Source organism: Phaseolus vulgaris, chromosome 9 (assembly GCF_000499845.2).
Source record: "Phaseolus vulgaris cultivar G19833 chromosome 9, P. vulgaris v2.0, whole genome shotgun sequence".
Lineage (NCBI taxonomy): Eukaryota > Viridiplantae > Streptophyta > Magnoliopsida > Fabales > Fabaceae > Phaseolus > Phaseolus vulgaris.
The window spans coordinates 755,686-778,414 of NC_023751.2; the positions used below are offsets into that span (position 1 = coordinate 755,686).

Consider the following 22,729-nt stretch of genomic DNA (forward strand, 5'->3'; position numbering starts at 1 on the left):
TGTGCCATGTGCACCCATGTGCTTCACATTTACATTTCATTTGGCTAGCATTAGGGTTGCATTATGGTCCTCCTTAGCCTATAAAAGGAGGAGCCTACACCTTGTATTTTCAAGTTTATTGTGAGTAAAGTTATGCTGCCCATTTGTGCTCAACTTTGCTTCTCCCTAGAATCCTAGGCTCTAAACTTCAATTCCTTCATCTTTTCCCTTGAGCTGGCCGAACCACTCAATATCCATACCTATCATGCACCTACAAGATCAACACCACTCTTAGGAGGATCTTGCTCACTCTCATTCATTGCTTCCGCCCCATACTCTACATTGATTCAAGAAGAAATTCATGAAAATGCCATCAATGTCGGCCCTTTTGTTGTCCTCCCTCGGGATGTGTTCCAAGGGTGCTTTGCTGAAGCGGGCGATGCTATTTCTGGCCGCGTGGTAGTATCGCTGCAGCAGAGGTTCTTTAACTTCGAACTCCCCGTTGACTTGGCCGACCATCACCTGGGAGTCGCTTTTGCATGTCACTTCGCGCGCTCCCATATCGTAGGCTAGGTTTAGTCCAGCGAGCAAGGCCTCGTTCTCGACTTGGTTATTGGTTGCCCGGAAACCAAATTGGAGAGCTTGTTCTAGGAAGAGGTCGCCCGGTCCCTCCAGGACGACTCCCTCTCCACAGGCTGTTTTGTTTGAGGAGCCGTCCACCTAGAGCGTCCACCCGCCCGGGAGGGTGGGCAGTGGTGTCAGCTCGGCCGAGAAGTCGGCCAGGCACTGAGACTTGATGGCGCCCCTCGGCTCGTAGCGTATGTCAAATTCGGAGAGTTCGACTGACCATCCTATCATCCTCCCTGCGAGGTCTGGTTTAGACAAAATTTTAAAAATAGGGTAGTCGGTTCTTACAGTTATGGAGTGATTTTGGAAGTAGGGGTGCATTCGTCTTGCCGTGAGGACCAGTGTGAGAGCCACCTTCTCAATCATCTGGTATCGGGTCTCGGCCGAGTGGAGGGTTCGGCTGACGAAGTATACGGGTCTCTCCTCGCCCTCCGTTTCCTGTACCAGGGCAGCGCTGACTGCCTCTTCCGAGACTCCCAGATACACCAGGATTGGGTGGTCGGGCCTCGGCTTCTGGATGACGGCCGGGGATGTGAGGAATTCCTTGAACTGCTTGAAGATTTCCTCGCATTGGTCGTCCCAGGCGAATTTTTTGCCCTTCCGGAGGAGCTGGACCATCGGCCTCGTCCTCTCGGCCAGGCAGGGGACGAACCGGGAGAGGGCGGTCAGCCGCCCTAGGAGCTGTTGTACCTCCTTCACGCTGTTCGAGCTTCTCATGTTGAGTATTGCTTGACACTTGTCGGGGTTGGCCTCTATCCCCCGGTGGGTGAGCATGAAGCCTAGGAACTTCCCTCCCTCGACCCCGAAGGTACATTTTTCGGGGTTGAGCTTCATGTTGACTCCCCTTAAGGCCTTGAAGACTTCGTCCAGGTCTTTCAGGTGTTGATCAAATGAGTCGGACTTCACGACTATGTCGTCCACGTACACCTCTACCGCTCGGCCGATTAGGCCTTTGAAGACTTTGTCCATAAGGCGTTGGTAGGTCGCCCCTGCGTTCTTGAGGCCGAATGGCATGACCTCGTAATAGTAGTTGGCGTCGGCCGTCATGAAGGTCATTTTCTCCTTGTCCTTCGGGTGCATGCTTATCTGGTTATAGCCAGAGTAAGCGTCCATGAAGCTCATGATTTTGTGGTCGGCCGCCCCATCAACCAGTCGGTCAATGTTCGGAAGTAGGTAGGTGTCCTTCAGACATGCGCTGTTGATGTTTCTGTATTCGACGTACATCCTCCAGTTACCGTTCGGCTTGGTGACCATGACGACGTTGGCCAGCCAGGTCGTGTATTGGGCCTCCCTTATGAATCCGGCCGACAGGAGCTTCTCGGCCTCCTCCTTCGCTGCGAGTCGCTTTTCGTTGCCCAAGTCTCTCTTCTTTTGGGAGATCGGACGGGCTTCCTTGAATATTGACAGTCGGTGGGTGATGACATCCGGGCTCACCCCCGGCATGTCGGCCGGCGTCCATGCGAACATGTCGATATTCTTTTTCAGCGCGGCGTGCATGATCTCGGCCTCAACTGCTGCCAAGGCTGTCCCTACAGCCGTGCTGTGCTCTTCGTCGAGGAGGGGGACTCTCCTCAGCTCCTCTCTTGCCTCTAGCCTGTCCTCGGTCACCCGGGGATCGAGGTCTACCAGTGCCACGGTTGGTTGGACCGCCCTTGGCCGGTCCTTCCTGGGGAAGCGGTTCTTTCGGGAGGATTTTCTCGCCCGAAGGGAAGAGGTGTCGGCCTTTAAAGGCTCCACCCGGAGGCTCTCGGCATAGCACTCTCGTGCTTCTTTCTGGTCTACGTGGACTGTGAGAATGTCCCCTGTCCTCGAAGGGAATTTCATTGCGAGGTGAGGGGTTGATACTATGGCCATCAGCCGGTTGATGGAGGGTCGGTCGAGTAGAATGTTGTAGGAGGTGTTGGCGTCGATGACCAGGTATCGAATTTTGATGGTCCTGGTGCTCTTCCCCTCTCCGAAGGTGGTGTACAAGTCGATATAACCCTTGGTACCCACCCTCTCGCCCGAGAATCCTACCACGTGGTCGTCGTATGGCATCATCTCGGTCTCGGCCATCCTCATAGCCTTGAAAGTTTTCCAGTAAAGGATATCTACCGAACTTCCTTGGTCCACGAGGGTCTTCCGTATGATGAATCGGTCTTTGTCGACCGCTATCACCATCGGGTCGTCTTGCTGGCGGTAGTCTACGCCCTTGAAGTCCTCGTCCGTGAAAGTGATGGGTGGCATCCTCGGTCGGAATGCCACCGCATTCACCTGATGTACCGCCCGGAGGTGTCTCTTCCGAGCGTTGTTCGTGCTTCCTCCTCCGGCGAAGCCGCCGGCTATAGTGTTGATAACCTCTCGGTTACCTCTCTGATTGACCTCCCTGGGGGGATCATCTCTCCGAGGGGGGTCGGCCCTTGCGGGTTGTCGGTCGCCTCTGTTATTTCGGTCATTTCGGTCGCGTTGAGGTGACCTCGTCCGCCTGGGTGGATCCGCCCGGCCGGGTGGGTCTCGGCCATTCCTGACGAAACGACGGAGATGCCCGGCTTGGATAAGTTCCTCGATATTATCCTTAAGGGCCTGACACTCGTCGGTTGAGTGTCCGGTGTTTTGGTGGTACCGACACTGCTTCCTCCGGTCGGCATTATTTGGGCTGGCCACCTTCCTTGGGGGAGGGATCAACTCGGCGTTGAGGGCCTCGTCCAGAATCCTCCCTCTCTCATTCGTTAGGGGTGTGTACCTTGAGAATCGGATCGGTCGGTCTCGGGTATCCCGGCGTCGGTCACTTCTTTGACTCGGCCGCCCCTGGCGATCCTTCTCTTCCTTGTTTTTCTCCACACCGGCCTCGGCACAGGCCTGGTTACGGAATTCTCTTAGCTCTTCCAGCTGCATGTACTTAGCAGCTCTTTTTCTCAGCTCGTCCAGGCTGTCGGCCGGCTTCACAGGTTGTCGGCAAAGGGTCCCGGCCGCAAGGCCGTCAGCATGTGGTGCATGGCGACGTCCAGACTCAGATTCCGGATGCTCATCGCCACTTTACTAAACGTAATTAACAAGGTAATTAACAATAAACCAAGTTGCAAAGGAAATAAGAGAAAACTCCCTTTGTTGTTCCTCCTTTTGGTTAGTGCACTTCTTTGTTGTCTTGATTGTTGATCTCCTAAGTGTTTGTAGTGTTTGTTTCAAGAAAGCTTGTTTCGGCTTTGGCTTTGTCTCCTCCTTAGAATGTTGGCTTTAATTCTCCAATTTCCAGCACCTATTCACAAGGGCTAAACCTTAAACCAAGTCAAATTCCATGCACATAAGCACCAAGGGAGAAATTAAATTCCAGCACCCAAAAAGAGAGGTCAAGGAACAAAAGCAAGAAACAAATTTAATTGAAAGAAAACAGTACCACCAAAAGGATTTATAATATGACAACTTAGAAGGAGATTCAAGAAATTAAAGCAAACAATTAAAGGTACTCAATAAAAGGTTGGCACACCAAAAGAATTCCTAAAGAAAAGCACTAGATTAGATGACCAAATAAAAAAACAGCACCACTAGAAAATGTTGTGGGCTAGAAAACGTGTTTGTTCCCCGATTTATGCTGATCTGTATTTTTGGAATTTGGCTCTGAAATTTGTTATGCAAGATATTCAGGATCTTATCTAAAATCTGGCTTTGGATTCACTCAAAACGGATGCACCATTTTTTTTTAATAAATTTTTCAAAATTGGTGTTCGGTTAGGCCAGCTGGAGCGCTCAAGATTTGCACTCTGATTTTGTAAGATTTATCATTTTTTTTCTGTTGCTTCTTTTGACCTAATTCTTTTTTTGTCTTTTCTATAACACTTTAAACTTGCATTTTCCAGAAAATCAGAATTTTTCTATGGGTGGAAATATTTTTCTGGGTTAAAACAGCCAAAACAGAGAAGGTGTAAACAGGGGAATTCTGGAAAACTGAAAAAAACAGCAAGATAACCAAAATTTAACACAATGGAATTGTAAGAACGGAAATTGTGTAAGAACTAAGACACAATTATGAACTCAAACTAAAAATAAAAAAGGCACCAAAGGAGCAAAGAACAGCAGATTCAAACAATTTAAAGAGACCCAAAAGCAAGAAACAACCAAGCCAATAATAGGACTACTAAGAATTGTTGACAAATATGGATTCACATGACTTGACACAACATTTATAGATTCAGAAAATAAAGACTCAAAGCATAAAATGAAGCAAAATTAAGAAAGCAATAAGGACTCAAATTCCTAAAAGAAAAACAGCCACTCAATGGTGTAAGGAATCCTATCACAAGCTGCACAGAATTTGTTCAAGATCAATTGAACAATTGTGCTTTGGTTGGATCTTCCATAAGCACACCAAGAACAATTTAAAAAGTAAAAAACAGCAAGACAAGTATGGAATGTAAATGACAATATGAAATAAAGAAGAACTGAAAATTTAAAAGACCAAGCTACTCATCTTGAAGAACCAAAAGCTCATGATACCAAATGATGGCATTTCATGTGTTCTTCTTGAATCAAAGTAGTAAAAAGTGATGCGGAAGCAATGGGTGAGTGAAACAAAGCCCTCCTAGGAGTTGTGTTGGCTTTGAAGGTGCATGATGAGTGTGGTGTTTGAGTGGTTCGGCCAGCTCAAGGGAGAAAGGTGAAAGGATTGAAGTTTAATTGAGTAAGAGTAATGGGGCGGAAGCAATGAATGAAGGTGAGCAAGATCCTCCTAAGAGTGGTGTTGATCTTGTAGGTGCATGATAGGTATGGGTATTGAGTGGTTCGGCCAGCTCAAGGGAAAAGATGAAGGAATTGAAGTTTAGAGCCTAGGATTCTAGGGAGAAGCAAAGTTGAGCACAAATGGGCAGCATAACTTTACTCACAATAAACTTGAAAATACAAGGTGTAGGCTCCTCCTTTTATAGGCTAAGGAGGACCATAATGCAACCCTAATGCTAGCCAAATGAAATGTAAATGTGAAGCACATGGGTGCACATGGCACATGGGTGCACAAATGAGCACATGGGGAGGGGTGTGTCTAGTTTTTATGCTCACCCCCCCCCTCCATGGTCTTTCTAGAATGTTCACACAAATATGCTTTCTACACTACTCTAATTACTAAGCACCCCTAATGGGCCTTTATGTAACAATTACAAAGGTCTTCTCTTCCCAAAATCGTAGCTTTGACCCATGTGTATGTGAAGCTAGACGGTCTAGAAGGAATCCTCATCATGGCCTAGACGCTTCTTATGTAGCCGCTCCTCATCATAGGCTAGACCGTCTAGTCTTGGAGGCTTGGCTTTCATCGTGTGGTGAGCTTGGGCCCTCCTCCATCAGAAAGTGATGAGAATTAAACCATCATTACATTAATGATGAGAATTAACGATGAGCCATTAAAAATATAAAACAATAATAATATAAAATAATGACATTCACAACCCATAATGTAAAAAGGTAACACTTTGATCAAAATAAATAATAAAATAATGAAATTAAATAATATAAACAGGTGGAAACAAGAATACAGTCTCAAAGTTGGATCAAATGAACAAATTATTTAGATGAAGAAAAAAATTATCATAAAGCCAACAACAAACTTTATCTTCTCTATTTAGAACTGATAATACGAAAAAGGAAAACGAATTATCCGGATGAAAACAAAATGGACAGATGAACAAATAAGATGAAGGAAAAAAACATGACAAAGCGAAATACAAACCGTAGATAACATCAAGAGTGGAAACAAAAATACACTTTCAAAGTTAAATCAAATGAACAAAGTAGATGAAGAAAAAAACTATCACAAAGCTAACAACAAACTTTATCTTCTATATTTAGAATTGATAATACGAAAATGGAAAACGAATGATACGGATGGAAACAAAATGGACAAATGAACAAATGAGATGAAGGAAAAAAATATGAAAAAGCCAAAAAGAAACCGTAAATGAGATACAAAAAAATGGACATGATACAGCTGTATGATTAATTTTGACCATATTTTGTACAATAATGGTAGTTAACTTAAACCATCCCAATTTGAACCATATATGGTCTGAAAAAGTAAAGAAACAATACAAAGAATTCACATTTTATTAGTTATTAAGGTCGGACAGATAATGGATTGATATTAGAAGGCCTGATATTAGAGAATCAAGAAGATAAAAAAGTGTTGATCAAGAGTGATCAAGAGTTTTGAAGAATCCAAATCCAAGGTGTTTGATGAAAGGTTGGTGTTGTTACTGTGTGTGGCTGAGATCTGGGTAGATTAAAGTGTGATCCACTCTTTTGTTGAATCTAAAACTGATGTGAATTGAAACCTTTTTTGAATTAGATGTTTTTCCAACTAAGTGAAAAAACAACCTGTTGTTTTGTCGAATCAACCAGTTGTTTTGCTCTTAGAGATTTTGGAAAAAGTTGAAAGTTGTTTGACTTAGGGATCATTGGCAGTTACTTGTCTTATCAATGGTTGATAAAATTGTTGTGTGGTAAATAGTCGCATTCGTATATGCTTCTGAATGATTTTATACAGGGAGGAGTAACACATTTACGAATGCGGCTATTACCTTAGACGTATTAGTGTTTGTAATACAATTTTATGAATATATAAAATTTGATTATATGAATTTATGTATTTGTCTGACTGGATTATAATTGAACAGGTTAATTTATATAGGAATTAGCATTAAACATATTGAACTAAAAAAATCACGATTTACAACGGCGACTATTTACCATAGCCGTATTTATAAATCCAGCGCAAGATTTATAAATGCGGCTCTTTACTATAGCGTCGCATTCGTAAATGTCATTTATAAATACATCTAAGGTAATAGTCGCATTCGTAAATGCGTTACTCCTCCCTGCATAAAATCATTCAGAAGCATATACGAATACGACTATTTATCATAGTCACATTTATAAATGATATTTACAAATGCGACTAATTAGCCGCCTTCTTATAACTTCGATTTAAGACTATGTGTACAACAAATACGACTATATAACCGCTATTTTAAATATAAATTAGTCATCGTTGTTTTACCTTTCTGCACCATACAACACATTTTTTTTTCATAACTTTAAGTCAAAAGATCAGTTGAATCCATAACTAATTTTATATGTATAAAAAAAAATATTTCTCTACTTTAAACAATTGATTTTTCTTGTAGTTTCTCAATTATAAAAAAAATCAATAACTTTTCATCCCATAAACTTATAAAAATATTACATGTGAACTCCTTCCTTTTGAAATAATTGCACCCATCTCGCAGAGTTAATAACGTTTTTTTGTGTGCCTAGATGTAAATCTAAAAAAAACATGTCAAAATTTATGAAATTTTCAACAGTTTAAAATACGAAAAGAATTAGAGCAAATCTTAAAAAGTTATAATTTACTCTATTTATTTTATCATTTAATAATTCTATACAAAATATATTTTTAATCAATAAACAGTTTATACGTTTTTTAATTATGTCTTTTCCATTTTTATACAATTATATGGATTCGGAGATTTAAAATAAGTTTTAAAAGACAAAAATATCTACTATAACTTTCTTACTACGGGCACACATGTAATTTCGTTTAAAAATGGACTAAATTTTGAAACTTTTAGTATTTCTCTATGTAATTTGGCCTTTTACATCCTAGATACTTATAGATTTTTTAAATTAAATTTAAAATAGTTATTTCAAATACAAACAGTAGTATAAATTCAATTTAAAACTATATTTTAAATGAAAACTATAATAAAATATTAATGCAAAGTAATTTAATCCCTAAAAATAAGTTCAAATAACGAACATCACACGATATATATTTAAAACTAATAACTTTTTTAAATAATTTAATTTTATAAGAATAAATAAATAAAATAAATTTTAAACACTTTTTAATCGTTCATGTTTTTCATTAATAATTTTATTTTATTATTTAATTCCTTTTAAAATATTCAAACTGTAATTTAGCAATCAATAATAAATATATAAAGATTGAATACTATAGTATTTATATCTACGATTAATTAATAAATAAGTAATTATTTTTTTATATTCATAAATACCCATTCAAAATATTTATCTAGTAATAACAAGTTTTACCCTAAACATTTAAGGATTTAAGGAGTTAGAGGTACATCATATTTCCCACAAAATACAAATTCAATAAAATATTTTTTTATATATATAAAAAGCTTTCATGTGCATAAATCAATAAAATATATTTGATATAAAATTGATTGCATTTTAACTAAATCAAATTTATTTAAATTTTTCAATTCGATTTATATTAGTTAAAATTTATATTAAATATACTTTGTAATTAGATTAAATTTTATTTGGGATCGACTTAATCAATATGATACGAGATTAAATCAACTTAACTTGACACCCCAACTTGTTATTGACTTGATGAATCAGTTGGATATGGGTTCAAATTAACTTGGTTTGACTTAGCTTGGTCATCTTAATCTTCTTTGAGTCCAAATTGGTTTAGACCCAACCATAATCGATTAAATATATAAACTAACCAAATCTAGTTCAAATCAAACTCGTTGTTGACCTGGGTCAAATAAAACTAGATTGAACGTGAGCAAGATTGACTTAGCTCGATTTGACATGGGATCAACCTAACATAGCTTGACATGACCTCAGCCTAATGTAGGTCTGATGTCTCAACTCAACACAGACCAACTTAAGGCCAACAGCCGATCCATCACAATCCCACCTAGGCCCAACTTGACTTGAATCAAATTGAACTCGGTTCAACCTGAACTCAACCTAACATGGTCTAACCAAACTCGATTGAACATGGGTCTATCTCAACTTGTATCAACTTGATGTGAGATCGACTTGACATAATTTGATCAACCCCTTATAGGCTTGATGACTCGACCCAACACAAGCCAAACTCAACTTGTCCAAACCTGACCCAATCTGTCTTCTCCCACTTGCGTCCGACTCGAGTTGGACCTGACTGAACTTGACTCAACATGGGCCTAGCCAACCTATGTTAAATGTGGTCACATCCTAAATCGGTTTGAAATGGATCTAAGTCGAATCGGCTCAATCTAGATTCAAACTAACTTAGCTCGACCTATACCTGAAATTACTCGACACAACCTAACCCCATGTCGCATCGACTTGACCTATCTTTAGACTGACTAACTTGACTTAGGCTGAAGATGACTCGACTTCATCTAGTCCTAATCAAGTTTTTATCAAATAAGGACCAACCTAAACCTAGCTCAACTCAATTAAATGTAGGTTAGTCCTAACTCATCTCTACCTATGCTAGGATAGACTAAACTCAACCTGGACAAAGACTCACTAAACTCAACCTAGACAAAGACTGACTCAATTTAATTTGGACTTAGATTAACTTAACTTGATTTTGACTATGAACTACTTTAATGGAATCTAACTTGACCTAATATTTCATTAGATAAAATGACCTAAATGTACATTGATTTAGGATTTTAAAAAATCCAATAAATTATTCAATTTATATAATATCTAAATCCAATAAAATAGTTTAGATTTTAAATATAAAAACATAAATTTAAATTTAAAATAAATCTATTCAAATAAAATTAAAGTAATATGAATTTAGATTAGCTATTTAATTTTTTTTTCTTACCCTTGATTCAACTACACAAAATTTAAGTCATGCTATAGGACATTTTGCATTATATACTATTTGAAAGTGCAATGTAATTGATTTTTTTTACAAACTTTTATAAAAGAAATGAAGAAAATTATTTTTATAATTCATGCATAAACTAAAACTGATTTTTTAAAAGATAAATATTTCCCTTAATTATTAATTAATTTATAAAATAATTTTAAAAGATGGAAAACATATTTATTATTTTCGTAAGATATTTTAAAGAGATTTATGAAAATATATCTTCAACATTTATTTTCTACCTTCTCCATTCTCCATCTAGGTGGCACGACTCCTCGAATTGGATCACCCAATGCCTTTTTTTAAAATTAAAATTCATGACAAATTATCGTTTAGGTTGTTAGTTTGCTTTTGTACTAATCTTTGACGAGAATTTGATAATTAAAATTTAAAAATATATTTAATCAACTTTATTTCTTCTCTACCCCTACTCTCCTATAGTAATGACATTAGGAACTTGCCTTTCAAATTACACAATATATGGAATCACATCATAAATTATTGTTATGGTTAATAATTTGCTTGACTCTCGAGGGAGATTTTTTGTTATATGTAATGATTTGCTCGTAATCACACTGTCTTTCAAATTACACAAAACACATTTTGTCGTAATTTTTTACAAGTATCAAAACCATTTTTTGTTATAAATACTAAAAGGACAATGTAATGATCACTCACTTGATCTTTGCATTTGAATTGGGCTTTACAAACAAATAATGACACAGACGCAATGGTGCTTCTGTGATTTATGTGAGCATTTTTAAACCAAAACCAAAATACAAAAAGTAAGACCTTAAGTTAAGCATAACTTCATAAAAGTTATGAAATTATATATTTTTTTATATGTTTACTTTATAAAAGTCATTCTGTTACAAACTTTACTTAAAATAGCTGTTTAGTCCTTAATTATTATTTTTATTTTAGTGTCATTAATTTTCAGTATTCTATTTTGATCGCTATATTTTTTTCTGCTAAATTTGATATATAACTTACCAACAAAGACCAAAGTCAAACAGAGATTCAATAGGAACAGAAAGAAACAAAAATGGAAAAACGACAAGACAGTTCCTGTAGGAACTTAAAATGAATTTCAATTTCAGTACTTAAATGTCTACTTCTATCAACAATATTCAATTCTTGGTCAATTAAATCGCTACTCTGAGTTTGCGGCGTCTTTGGATAATGCTTCTTCGGAACATGAGTTAACAATCTTTATAAAGCTTTGCTTCACTCACATAAAACATAAAGCTCAATAACTTAACTAATAATATGGGATTTCTTAAGTAAATTTATTAGCAAGTTTTAGAGAAAAAAAATAGTTTATTTTTTCATCATAATATTGCAACAAAAATCGTACAATTATAGCATCATTTTGGTGTCTCTCCATTTCATGTCTAAGTCATATGTTTGTAAAACAATTTTTTATCTATGATATGAATTACTCAATCTCATAATTTTTTTTTATCAATTTACTTAATACACATTACTAATCCAAGAACCCAAACAAATAAAAATGAAAAAGATAATTGTACTACCGGGTGGCCGAGAAGCCGACTAGCCGACTAGCCGACAAAGTTAACAGCCAAACACGTACAAAAATAAACCAGGTTAAGCGCAAAGCATGATTAGGGTGCAATTGGACTTCCAACTGGACTCGAATGCAGGCCCACAACAGTCAGAACTCATCCACAGTAGTGTAAATAGAGGGAGAGACACAACACTCGAGGTAACTATTCATTCCCTATTCCTCTGGTACCTAGCTCTCAGACTGACTTAATTGTCGGAGTGTCATCGCAGGTACTCCCCCATCGCGTCTAGACCAAAGGAGATCCAGCCGAAAGAAGTCTAACCGTAAAACCGAGAAGACGAGAAGATTACAATAAGAAGAAGTGTTCTGCAGGATTCTAGAGTTCTAGTTCTGTAGGAACAATAATTATTTAGAAAAATTATATTTATAATAAAAACTTCCTCAGATCGAATCAAGAATAAAACAGGATTTCGTCTAAAAGATCAGGTTAACAAGACTTTATCTAAAGAAAATGTCTCTTTCAATAAAATAAACTATTTTCAAAAAGATACAAATTAATTAATCTAAGAAGGGTTTGTTATGATGTTCTTGTTATAAGAATATGTGAATATTTGACCTTTTCCTGTTGCTATACGTTGATGAATAAAATAAGGTAATTAAGTTATGATGAAGGCCTGGTTGTCAAGTTGTTATGTGCTAGATTTCATGGGTTGAGCTTTTTGTGACGTAAAAGTAGCTAAAGGAACATTGAACTTAGCTATATGTGATCACATTAGAAAGATAGATTTTGATTATGACTTGAGTTTTCTTCCTCTCGAAGACCATGTCAAGTTCAACGCCTTCAAATCTGAAGCCATGATTAATGAATGCAAAAAATATCACAGCACTTGGTAAGATGATTGCTATAGTTCGACGAGTTCAAGGATTTTATTTAAGGGCGTTTCTTACTGCACCTCCATAATTTTGACTCAACCTTTATAGGTCTGAAAAAAATATAATTTTATCTTTAAAATAATATATTTCCGATTTTATAATTTCAAATTTTATTTTTTTCTATTTACATTTTCAATCTGAAACTTTTTTTTATATTAAAAAAATCATTTTGGATTACAATATCCTGAAAGATATTTTTGAATTTGGAAAGATATTTTTGAATTTGGAAATATATTACTGATTATATATTCGCAACACACCTTATTATAATATATATTTATTTTAGATTGTATAATTTGGAAGGTAAATTTGGTTATGAAATTGTCTTTCAAATTATACAATCGAGATTGTTAGTTCAAAATAAGTTACAAATTGGATAGTTTGGAAGATATTTTTTATATGGATTACATTAAGGAGTGTTATAAATTCTACAATTCATAATGCATATTACACTAAGGGGTGTTACGAATTGTACAATCCCATGAAAAAAAAAAAAACTCTAAAAACACTACAAAACTTACTTCAATCACCAATATTTACCATTACGACCATTATAAGCATTCTAAGTTACTTGAAAGAATAAGACATCACACTCTCCATCAATAAAATATCCTAACACAAAAGGATAAGGTTTGAATTATAAAAAAAATAAAACATGTAGGAAGAAGGGATTATAAAAAAATAAAACATGTAGGAAGAAGGGATGGAGATGGCGGGAAGAATTTGGCTTTATTTAAGTACCACGTTAGAGGATTGTTTCTTCTTGCACCTCCATAAATTTTTGCATTTGTTCCTATGTAATATTTTGGATTATGTAATCTGGAAGTCATTTTCCAAACTCATAATTAGCTTATGGATTACATAATCCGAAAGCCTTTTCTTCATATGCACTATTAGTTGTCGGATTACATAATCTGAAAGTATTTTTTACCTTCCAATCAGGAAGCCTTTTTTCAAATGCATTTATGGATTACATAATCCGGAAGCCACTCTCAAATCCAAACTTCTGGATTATATAATCCGGAATACCATTTTTTAAAGATATATTCCGGATTATATAATCTATAAGCTATTTTCGAATTCGAGATTAACTTTCGGATTATGTAATATGAAATATGGGGGTGGCATAAGAAGGATAAAACCACATTTTCATGTTTTGTATGGGGGTGTGAGAAGAACATATGGAGGTGCAGGAAGAAAGATTCACGTTAGAGTTATAGTGTGAGAACCTGGCCCAACAGGCCCATCTCTTTTTACCCTTTTCTTTCTTCTGTTTAATATTTTTATGCGTATGCTTTTCTCTCTACACCTCCTTCCAACCACTCTATTCAATCATGATTTAATTTTATTGTAATTATTGTATCTTATTTTGACTACTTTAACCAGTACCAAGTTTGAAATAAATGGAGATAAAATATCAACCAATTTCATCCAAACATATTAAAAAATATATATAACTATACATATATATAGTTTGAATAATTTTAAATATAAATTTAATTAAATTAGAAACTAAATATTAATTATCTTTAATATATAATGGATGATTCATATTCCATTAGCACTTGTGTAATATTAGTTGTTATAGATGTTTAGTATTATTTTCAATTTTGGGGAAAAATACTGACTATTAAATTCTTTAATGTAATTAATTTTTCTAATTAACAAAAATCCTATAAAATGTTAGTAATCATTGAATTCAAAAATATACATTCACTGACCATAAAAATACTACTTGTAACAAGTGTTTAAAAGAGTTACATATTTTTTTCCAAAAAGTATATAACTAATGAAATAAATAGTTGCTGCTTAAAAAAAGAAATAAATAGTTGTGAAGTTACCTTCCTTAAAAAAATGATTTCTTTAATGGGATAACGTAATAATTTATGTTAATAAATTATTTCAAACTTAATAAAATTAGACTTAAATTTTTATTTCTATTAATTTAACTAAAAATACCATTAAATGTTAAAATGCACTAAATTAAATTCTAATTATATTTATTCTTAAAATAATTATATACGTCGTTGTTAGAAATTCATTAAATTGTAATGTTTAAACACGTGAAGGCTTGACATGTTCGCCCATTCAAATCCAGTTATTACTTTGTACCACTTTTTCAGAGCGAGATAAGTAAGATAAGAAAAAGGGTCAAATTACATTTTCTTAATTTGTAATACGTAATTTTGGTTTTGTTTATTTTCTAAAATTTAAGTTTATACGTTTCAAAAACTTTATAATTTAATCCAAATTTTCAATTTTGTATATATTTTTATAGTTGACTTAACATATTGCTTTAAAATACTATTTAATGAATTAAATTTAAAAAAAGTAAAAAAATATGTAAATTTGACAAATGAATCAAATATATAGAATTTTAAAAATCTCAGACCAAAATTATAGAAAATTTTAAAAAATAAATAAAACTGTTATGTAAGTAAAATATAATGTATAATTATATATATTAAAAAACCAAGCAAGGTGTCTAGGGGAAGGAAGAAACAAAGTGACTGTCCATGACATATAGAATGTAATAATTTCCAGCGCAATTTTGAAAAACCTCTGTCTGTCCCTTTTCTTTGTTCTCTTCTCTGTGATATTCAAACACCGTTGCTGCTGGTGCTTCGGTTGAAATCAAATCAACACTGTGCACTGCGGTGGAAGATTCGATAAAAAAAAGGATTTCTGAATGGAAGCTATCAGAAAGCAAGCCTCCAAGCTTCGAGAACAGGTCGCTCGCCAACAGCAGGTTCCTTCTCTTTCTCTCTCTCTTTCGTTCTCTGAATAAAACCTATTTCAGTTGCCAGATCTTTCTCCGATCAACGCAAATGCATCCCTTCCAATAGATCAACACAAGTACGCGCCTCTTAAATTCGATTAGGATAATTATTTTCTTCGCACCGATAATTCCGAGTTCTGACCAACCTTGTCGTACACTTGCATTGCGGGAAGGGTTTAGAAATTTTGTAATGATTGATTTGCCAAATTCTTAGAATAATAAGCTTAATTTTAAGCTGTTACGTCGCCGATTTCGGAAACGCTGCATAGATTAGAACTTGATGCTGATTAAGCAATTCGTTCAGTAATATTAAGTTTATTCGTGAAATAAGCTTTTTGAAATAACTGAACTTTTAGATTTTTTTGTATTGATCTGATGGTATCCTGAAGGGAAGGTGGCTTGAATATTTGGCTAGTTGCTTGGACTGGAAACGCGCTTGGTAATCAAGTACATTGTTTAGGGTAAAATGTATTTTTATTCCCTAAAATATGGATTAATTTGGATTTAGTGGTCTAGAAAGTTTTTGTTATTGTTTTTAGTTCTTTCTCGTCCTTTATTACCAATAGTGATGATGTATGTGACAAGCATCCACCGCAGAACGGCCACTTACTAATATGTTGGTGCCGCTAGATGTGTGTAGCAATTCTACGGAGTGGTGACAGGAACCATTTAGAAAAAATCTATGATAACCAAAATCAACAAAAGAATTTTGAAGGGCCACAACTAAATGAAGGCAAATTTGTTACTCTATGATATTGTATTGCATGGCATGAGTATAAGGATATGGTTACAAGCATTGCATTCAATGAATACAATTACAATACAGACACACATGATCATTTATAAAAAAAAATCTACATGCAAACATGTTTAGTTATTACTATAGAATATTTGAAAATATGCATTTATATTTGAGGAAGCACAAACACTTCTAAATAGTTGTTGACTAGTGATGTCATTTGTAGCTGTATAAATCAAACTGCTACTAATCTTGGACATTGCATCAACGCTTAAAATACCTTTACTTGTACTGTTATGATTTGATTATTTTTATTCATATCCCAATCTTCTGTGCTGTATTTGAGCCTATTAGTTATACACATGTAATGTAAAAAATTAGTGTTATATTTTAATCCTATCTTATGTTCATTCCAAAAGATAAAAGGGTAAAAATATTTCCTTGTGTTTAAAGGCCAATTTTCATGTCTTAGCATCTGATTGAATGCATTTCTGAGCAAAAGTCCAGAAAATATAAGATAATCTTAGAGGCACTGCTATTACTATCCTACGCAGAGATTAATCACACAAAGGCACACTGCCATGCAATTTACTGCCCTCCTAAGCCATAATGCTGGGATGAATATTAATTGGGTCTATAGATATGGCCTTGGCTCCTCCTACCACAAACAGGAAAGTAAAAGAAAGTAAATTTTGAAGACAAATAGATTACACTCAATACTGTTTTACAATATCAGTAACCTGTCCCTGAGAGACATTGGAACACTTAATTAAAGAGATTTCATTCATTTGACTATGATCTGCAATATGACGATTACCACTTTTCTTTAGAGGATACATCATCCTCCCTCATGGTTGTTCTTATTCTCTCCTTTCTATCATGTATTTTCTTGAGTTATTTTTTATGGTAGGATTCAATACATCTCATGCTCCTTTACCTGCTAGCTAATCCTTAGTTTTGCTTTCTTCCCCTATTGAGGTTTTAACCACAATTATTGCTATTTAGGCTGTACTTAAACAGTTTGGGGCTGGGGGATATGGAGGTTCAGATAATATGGTTACTGATGAGGTGGAACTTCAACAACATCAGAAACTTGAGAAGCTTTACATATCAACACGGGCTGGAAAGGTTATTTGGTTTTTCTGTACCAATCCTCTATTTTTGTTGATTTTTTTAACTCTACTTATACGCTCCCTCCTTGACTGATATGAATTTTTTTTTTTCCAGCATTATCAAAGGGATATTGTTCGTGGTGTGGAAGGTTATATTGTAACTGGATCCAAACAAGTTGAAATAGGTCCGTAATTTTGGTTGGTGAAATTTTATTTGTAGTTGGGTTTCGGGAAAAGAGTTTATGACATTATGTTAGAGAAGAAAAAGGAGGATGGGATGTTAATTGTGTGTTTATAATTAAAGAAATAGGAGTGCTGCTAGAAGGAATGAGAGAACAATGATAGGAGAGGTAATAGAATGTACACTAGACAGAAAGCTATTGAAGAAGATAACTGTGCGGTAAGGGGAGAGGAATAGGAATGTGAATGAGCGGAAGTGGGGAATAATGGCAAGGCAGAACAGAATTTTTGGGAGTAAGTTGGTAGCTTAGGCCAGCGAGGGTATAATCAGCTATGATTGTTATCTCATATTTCTGCATTTCTTTTCTGGCATGCGTTTCCATATGTTGAGCTGTTTTTTCCCTGTAACGGAGATTTTCTCCCTGAGTTAAACTGTTATTTAATTTAAATACCACCTCCTATGAGTATTGTTATTAAATTACCACTATACTTGTTGTTATTTAACAGGAACAAAGTTATCAGAAGATAGCAGGAAATATGGTGCAGATAATACATGTACCAGTGGTAGCACATTATCTAGAGCAGCACTAAACTATGCACGTGCCCGTGCGCAAATGGAGAAGGAGCGTGGGAGCTTACTAAAAGCACTTGGAACACAGGTAAAAAATGCCCTAGCAAATGCACACTCATAAATCATAGGGTTCTGAAGTTAACAAGTTTATGCCAGTACATGTGATTTTGTGCCAGAGTAATGTGGACCAAAGCATCTTAAAATACAAGCGTGGTTATATATTATCACTGCTTGGATGGATAGTACATATATTCCAGTTTTGCTGCCTTATTTTTAATCCAAGATCCACTGTCCCTAGCGAAGCAGTGAAATATCAAGCAGTTTCCTGAATCCTCCGAGTAATTTATTCACATGAAATTTAATTATTGATACTTATTTTACTTTATACATTTCTACCATTTCCCTTTTGAGATATTACATTTTGTAGCTTCTGTTATATTGTACATATTGCACACCATTATTGTGCCTGGTAAAGATAAGTAGGAATAATAGGGGTTTATCACATTAACCTATATCTTCGGTTTATGCATGAGTCCATCATACAGCCATTGATAGTTTTATGATTGAAGGGTTCAGCTCTGGCTTCATACATGTAATTCTTGGATTTATCCCTAACTAAACTGTTCTATCTAAAATGAATAAGATACATAATTATAGATATTTAAATGAGAGCCCTAGTTACTGTAATAACATTGTGGCTTTGTGACCTAGGCCACAGTTTCAAATTCAAGGAAGCCCCATCTCCAATTGCAAGGGTAAATTATGTACATATATATCCTTCCCTGACAGACCCTGTTTGCTGGGAGCCTCGTACATTTCTATAGATGTTCAGATTTGGATTCACTGATTTAATGCCTGGATTCCATCCTACTGATTTTCTTTTTTATCCTGGATGGCCATGGATATTCAAATCCATTTACCGTTTTAATTGAATTTAATAGTAATTGGACGTATACATTCACTGTGTTAGTCTTTCTTGCTTGTTGACCTAATGTCTCGGACAGTGAACATTTTCAGTTTTGGTTGATTCTTAGGTTGCAGAGCCCTTAAGAGCAATGGTGATGGGAGCACCATTGGAGGATGCTCGGCATCTTGCTCAACGATATGACAGAATGCGGCAGGAAGCCGAGGCCCAGGTATCTGTAAATTTATGTTTCATTTTATTGTATATTTTCCATTTGTCACCAGCTTACATTTTGGTAAATGTCCAAATAAGTAAATATTTCATCGATAATTTTTTCTGTGTACTTTGTAATTACTATGTCTTTTAAACCTAGACAGGCTATTGAAGTTTCCAAACGCCAGGCAAAAGTAAGAGAAACACCAGGCAATACTGAGAATGCTATGAAGCTGGAAGCAGCTGAAGCAAAGCTGCAAGACCTGAAGACAAACATGGCCATATTGGGAAAAGAAGCAGCTGCTGCAATGGCTGCTGTTGAAGCGCAGCAACAGAGGTTAACCCTCCAGCGTATTATAGCTATGGTATTTGCCGTTTTACCATATGATGTTGCAGTTCTTATGTTTTAAAATCTTGGATCTGAGTTATCGGAAATTATTACTCTTGAATCCAATGTTCTATTTCTAATATTAAGGTTGAAGCAGAGCGAGCCTATCATCAAAGAGTACTCCAAATACTTGATCAGCTTGAGGGAGAGGTAAGCCATTGTATCCGTTGGTCATTTTTTCATCATCTTCTCAATATAAAAGTCAAATATGCCATTAGAAAGTTACATCATTTTCTTTTGCCATCGACATATGATTGCATGCCATATTTATATTTGAATAATAGATGATATCAGAACGACAGCGAATTGAAGCCCCTCCTACCCCAAGCGTGGATAACAGCACGCCACCACCTCCATCATATGAAGAAGTAAATGGCGTATATGCTTCTCAAGCACATAATGGCTCAACAGATAGTATGGGTTACTTCTTAGGAGAGGTTAGATTTTTTCTTTTACAAAAATTAGATATTCTGCTAAAAAATAAGTGACTGCTTAATTTACTTTCTGCTGTTTACTCGTGCAGGTTTTATTTCCCTACCATGCGGAGTCAGAAGTTGAATTGAATCTATCAGTTGGGGATTATATTGTTGTTAGAAAGGTTTGTCACTTACCAAGTCTATCATTACAGCTTTTGGTGAACCAAAGGATGTCATTTTATTTGAAGGAATCAAACCAGTATCATCTACTGCATATCTCCAGCACCATGTTCTCTGCGGCTAAAATCTGAACCATTTATTTACATTCTCTCTATTTCTTTTAGTACTATGTACCAACTAATCAACGGCTGAGATTTGGCTGTAGACAACTTGCTGCAGAGGATCTGATTTGGAATCTGTTTTTTTTCTGGGGGGAGGGTGTTTTATATATGGATTGTTCTGGTCTTTACAGACCTGTTAAATAAAATTTTTGAAATTGACTCGTGAAAAGGCAGTAAAATACAAGTATACCAAAATGTAATAGTCAGACCCTCTTCTTATCAGTTTAAGCATCAGACAGAATAGGCAATCTAATATGATATCGGAAAACAGTTGATCAATGAATGATTAACACTACCATGATTGTTTGGTCATTTGCTTGTACCTTGTGTCATAACATACTTGTCTTGGCTATAAAGGAATTGTGGTCCTGCAAGAGCCTGTATCTCTTATTTATCACATTCGTGTTATATTTAAAAGAAATTTTGGTTGTGGTGGTGGTGGTGGGGACAAATTACCCTAAAATCATTTTAAATTGTTCCTAATATGACTCTGATTGACAGGTGACGAACAATGGATGGGCCGAGGGCGAATGCAAAGGGAAAGCAGGTTGGTTTCCGTTTGGATACATTGAAAGAAGGGAGCGAGTCCTTGCAAGCAAGGTGGCCGAAGTGTTTTGATTTTTTTTTCTGCTGAGCAGGGTTGAGTTGGTGGCTTCTTCCCTCAGGGGTTTTGTATGTTTGTATGTTTTGGTTTGTGCTTCGTGGATAATGTGTGCTTAGCATACACCAATCCATTTGTGATATATAGATGACAGCTTCTTTTCTTGTGATTATCAGTTGATTTATGCAGTATTAAAATCATTTGTAGCTATGAATTCCTTCAAGTATTAAAATATTTATTCTCCTACCCGTGTTTAAGAAAAAAGATTCGTAGCTAAATCCATTTGAATGAATAACTTCACTATCCATAGTCATATACGATCGGTACTTGTATATTTCAATTTGGGTTTTTTCCACTTTTTAATTAAATTAACTAGAATGATTTTCTTTTTAATGTGTTGTTTTTCAGGAGTTGTTCCGCTGGTTATTTTTCTTGCTTAGTTATTTTCAGCATTCCTGTTTTGATTTGGTACTGGGCATTTGGAATTGGGTATTGATGTCTGGTTTTGAGCCTACATTTATTACTAAACTTAATAATTAAAAGGTACATGTTTGTTTTCAAATTATTAATTATATTAGAATAATTAAACTAATTGTAAATAATTTAATACATACATCATATTTTGACTTTATAATAAATAGTTTATATTGTAACATAAGGTCATTTATAATTACTGATATCTTGTTAAATGTTGAAATTTAATTTGAAAATGAAAATTGAAAGGATAAATTGAAAGGGGTAGATGATTAAGAAAATAAAGTATAATTTTATCGTACGTGGGTAAAACAATAATGGTTTAAGATAATTGAAAATATTTTTTTGGAATAGTTAAATTAAATTAAATTTGAAATCAAAAGTAAGAAATGTATTGAAAATGATTAAAAATTTAAAAGATGAAACTAAAAATAGGATTAAGATATGTGGCTTGTAAATAAGTTCTTAAATTGTCTCCTATTATGCAAGAAAAGTTCTTAAAATTGCTCCTGTTGAACGGTGTAAATTTAAATTTATTATAGAAAATTAGATTAATTATGAAAAAAAGTAACAAAATAAGATCACAATTAATATTTGAAATATTTGTAACTTGGTCATTAGATAGAAGAATAAGGAGCAATGATTGTATTTATCCTTGTATGCGCTAAATTTTACGCATTTCATAATATTTTTATTAAATTTCTTTGGATATATATTTTTCTGAAACTCTCAATTGTTTGGGACATACACGTCGTCCTTGAACTGTATTGTACTGGTATTTGGTGGAAAAAAAATGAGAAATTGATAAGAAAATGGCATACATGAAATTGAAATGATCAATATTTGAGTGAGGGGTGAAATTTCAAAATTTATATCGAAATAAGAAAACGTAAATGTGTGAATTAATCTAAAATAGTTTTTTAATTTTCAAATATTTAATTTTTAAGAACTTATTATTTGAATTCTAGTTCTAGTAAATTTTGCAGTCACAAAACTTAAAACCTATTGAAATTTTCAGTTTTCACAGACCAACTTATAAGTCGGCTAGTGATTAAATCAAGTGAGTTATACAAGTGTACCAAATTCAGTGAATTGATGGATCTCTTCAATAACGCTCACTTTATAATAAATTAGAAAAAATTCAATATTTCAGTACAACTAAGTTGCCTTACTAAATTTAAAATAATATATATAAAAAGTATAAAAAATACAGATAGATAAATATTAAATCAAAATCAAAATTGTGTAGAAAAACTGCGGATAAAAAATTACAGATAGTTAAATAT

At 35.1% G+C, this 22,729-nt stretch overlaps 2 protein-coding genes across 2 annotated transcripts; one reads left to right on the forward strand and one right to left on the reverse strand.

The window, feature by feature from the left end:
* Positions 1 to 699: 699 nt before the first annotated feature.
* Positions 700 to 3,480, reverse strand: LOC137820568 (uncharacterized). Its single transcript, XM_068624713.1, has one exon. The coding sequence runs from the start codon at positions 3,478 to 3,480 to the stop codon at positions 700 to 702; it is 2,781 nt and encodes a 926-aa protein (XP_068480814.1).
* Positions 3,481 to 15,199: 11,719 nt separating this feature from the next.
* On the forward strand, positions 15,200 to 21,215 carry LOC137821166 (SH3 domain-containing protein 2-like). Its single transcript, XM_068625633.1, has 10 exons — positions 15,200 to 15,474; positions 17,249 to 17,371; positions 17,471 to 17,540; positions 18,043 to 18,194; positions 19,141 to 19,242; positions 19,388 to 19,588; positions 19,699 to 19,761; positions 19,896 to 20,048; positions 20,135 to 20,209; positions 20,870 to 21,215. The coding sequence occupies exons 1-10, from the start codon at positions 15,415 to 15,417 to the stop codon at positions 20,984 to 20,986; spliced, it is 1,116 nt and encodes a 371-aa protein (XP_068481734.1). The 5' UTR covers positions 15,200 to 15,414; the 3' UTR covers positions 20,987 to 21,215.
* The last annotated feature ends 1,514 nt before the right edge of the window (positions 21,216 to 22,729 follow it).

What these genes read in the sequence shown, in the direction of transcription:
- LOC137820568 (XM_068624713.1), bottom strand. Translation starts at nt 3,480, where the DNA reads ATGCAGCTGGAAGAGCTAAGAGAATTCCGTAACCAGGCCTGTGCCGAG.
- LOC137821166 (XM_068625633.1), top strand. Translation starts at nt 15,415, where the DNA reads ATGGAAGCTATCAGAAAGCAAGCCTCCAAGCTTCGAGAACAGGTCGCT. An exon ending in AGGTCGCTCGCCAACAGCAG is followed by an intron (nt 15,475 to 17,248) that starts GTTCCTTCTCTT and finishes ATTGCTATTTAG; the next exon opens with GCTGTACTTAAACAGTTTGG. An exon ending in TATCAACACGGGCTGGAAAG is followed by an intron (nt 17,372 to 17,470) that starts GTTATTTGGTTT and finishes TTTTTTTTCCAG; the next exon opens with CATTATCAAAGGGATATTGT.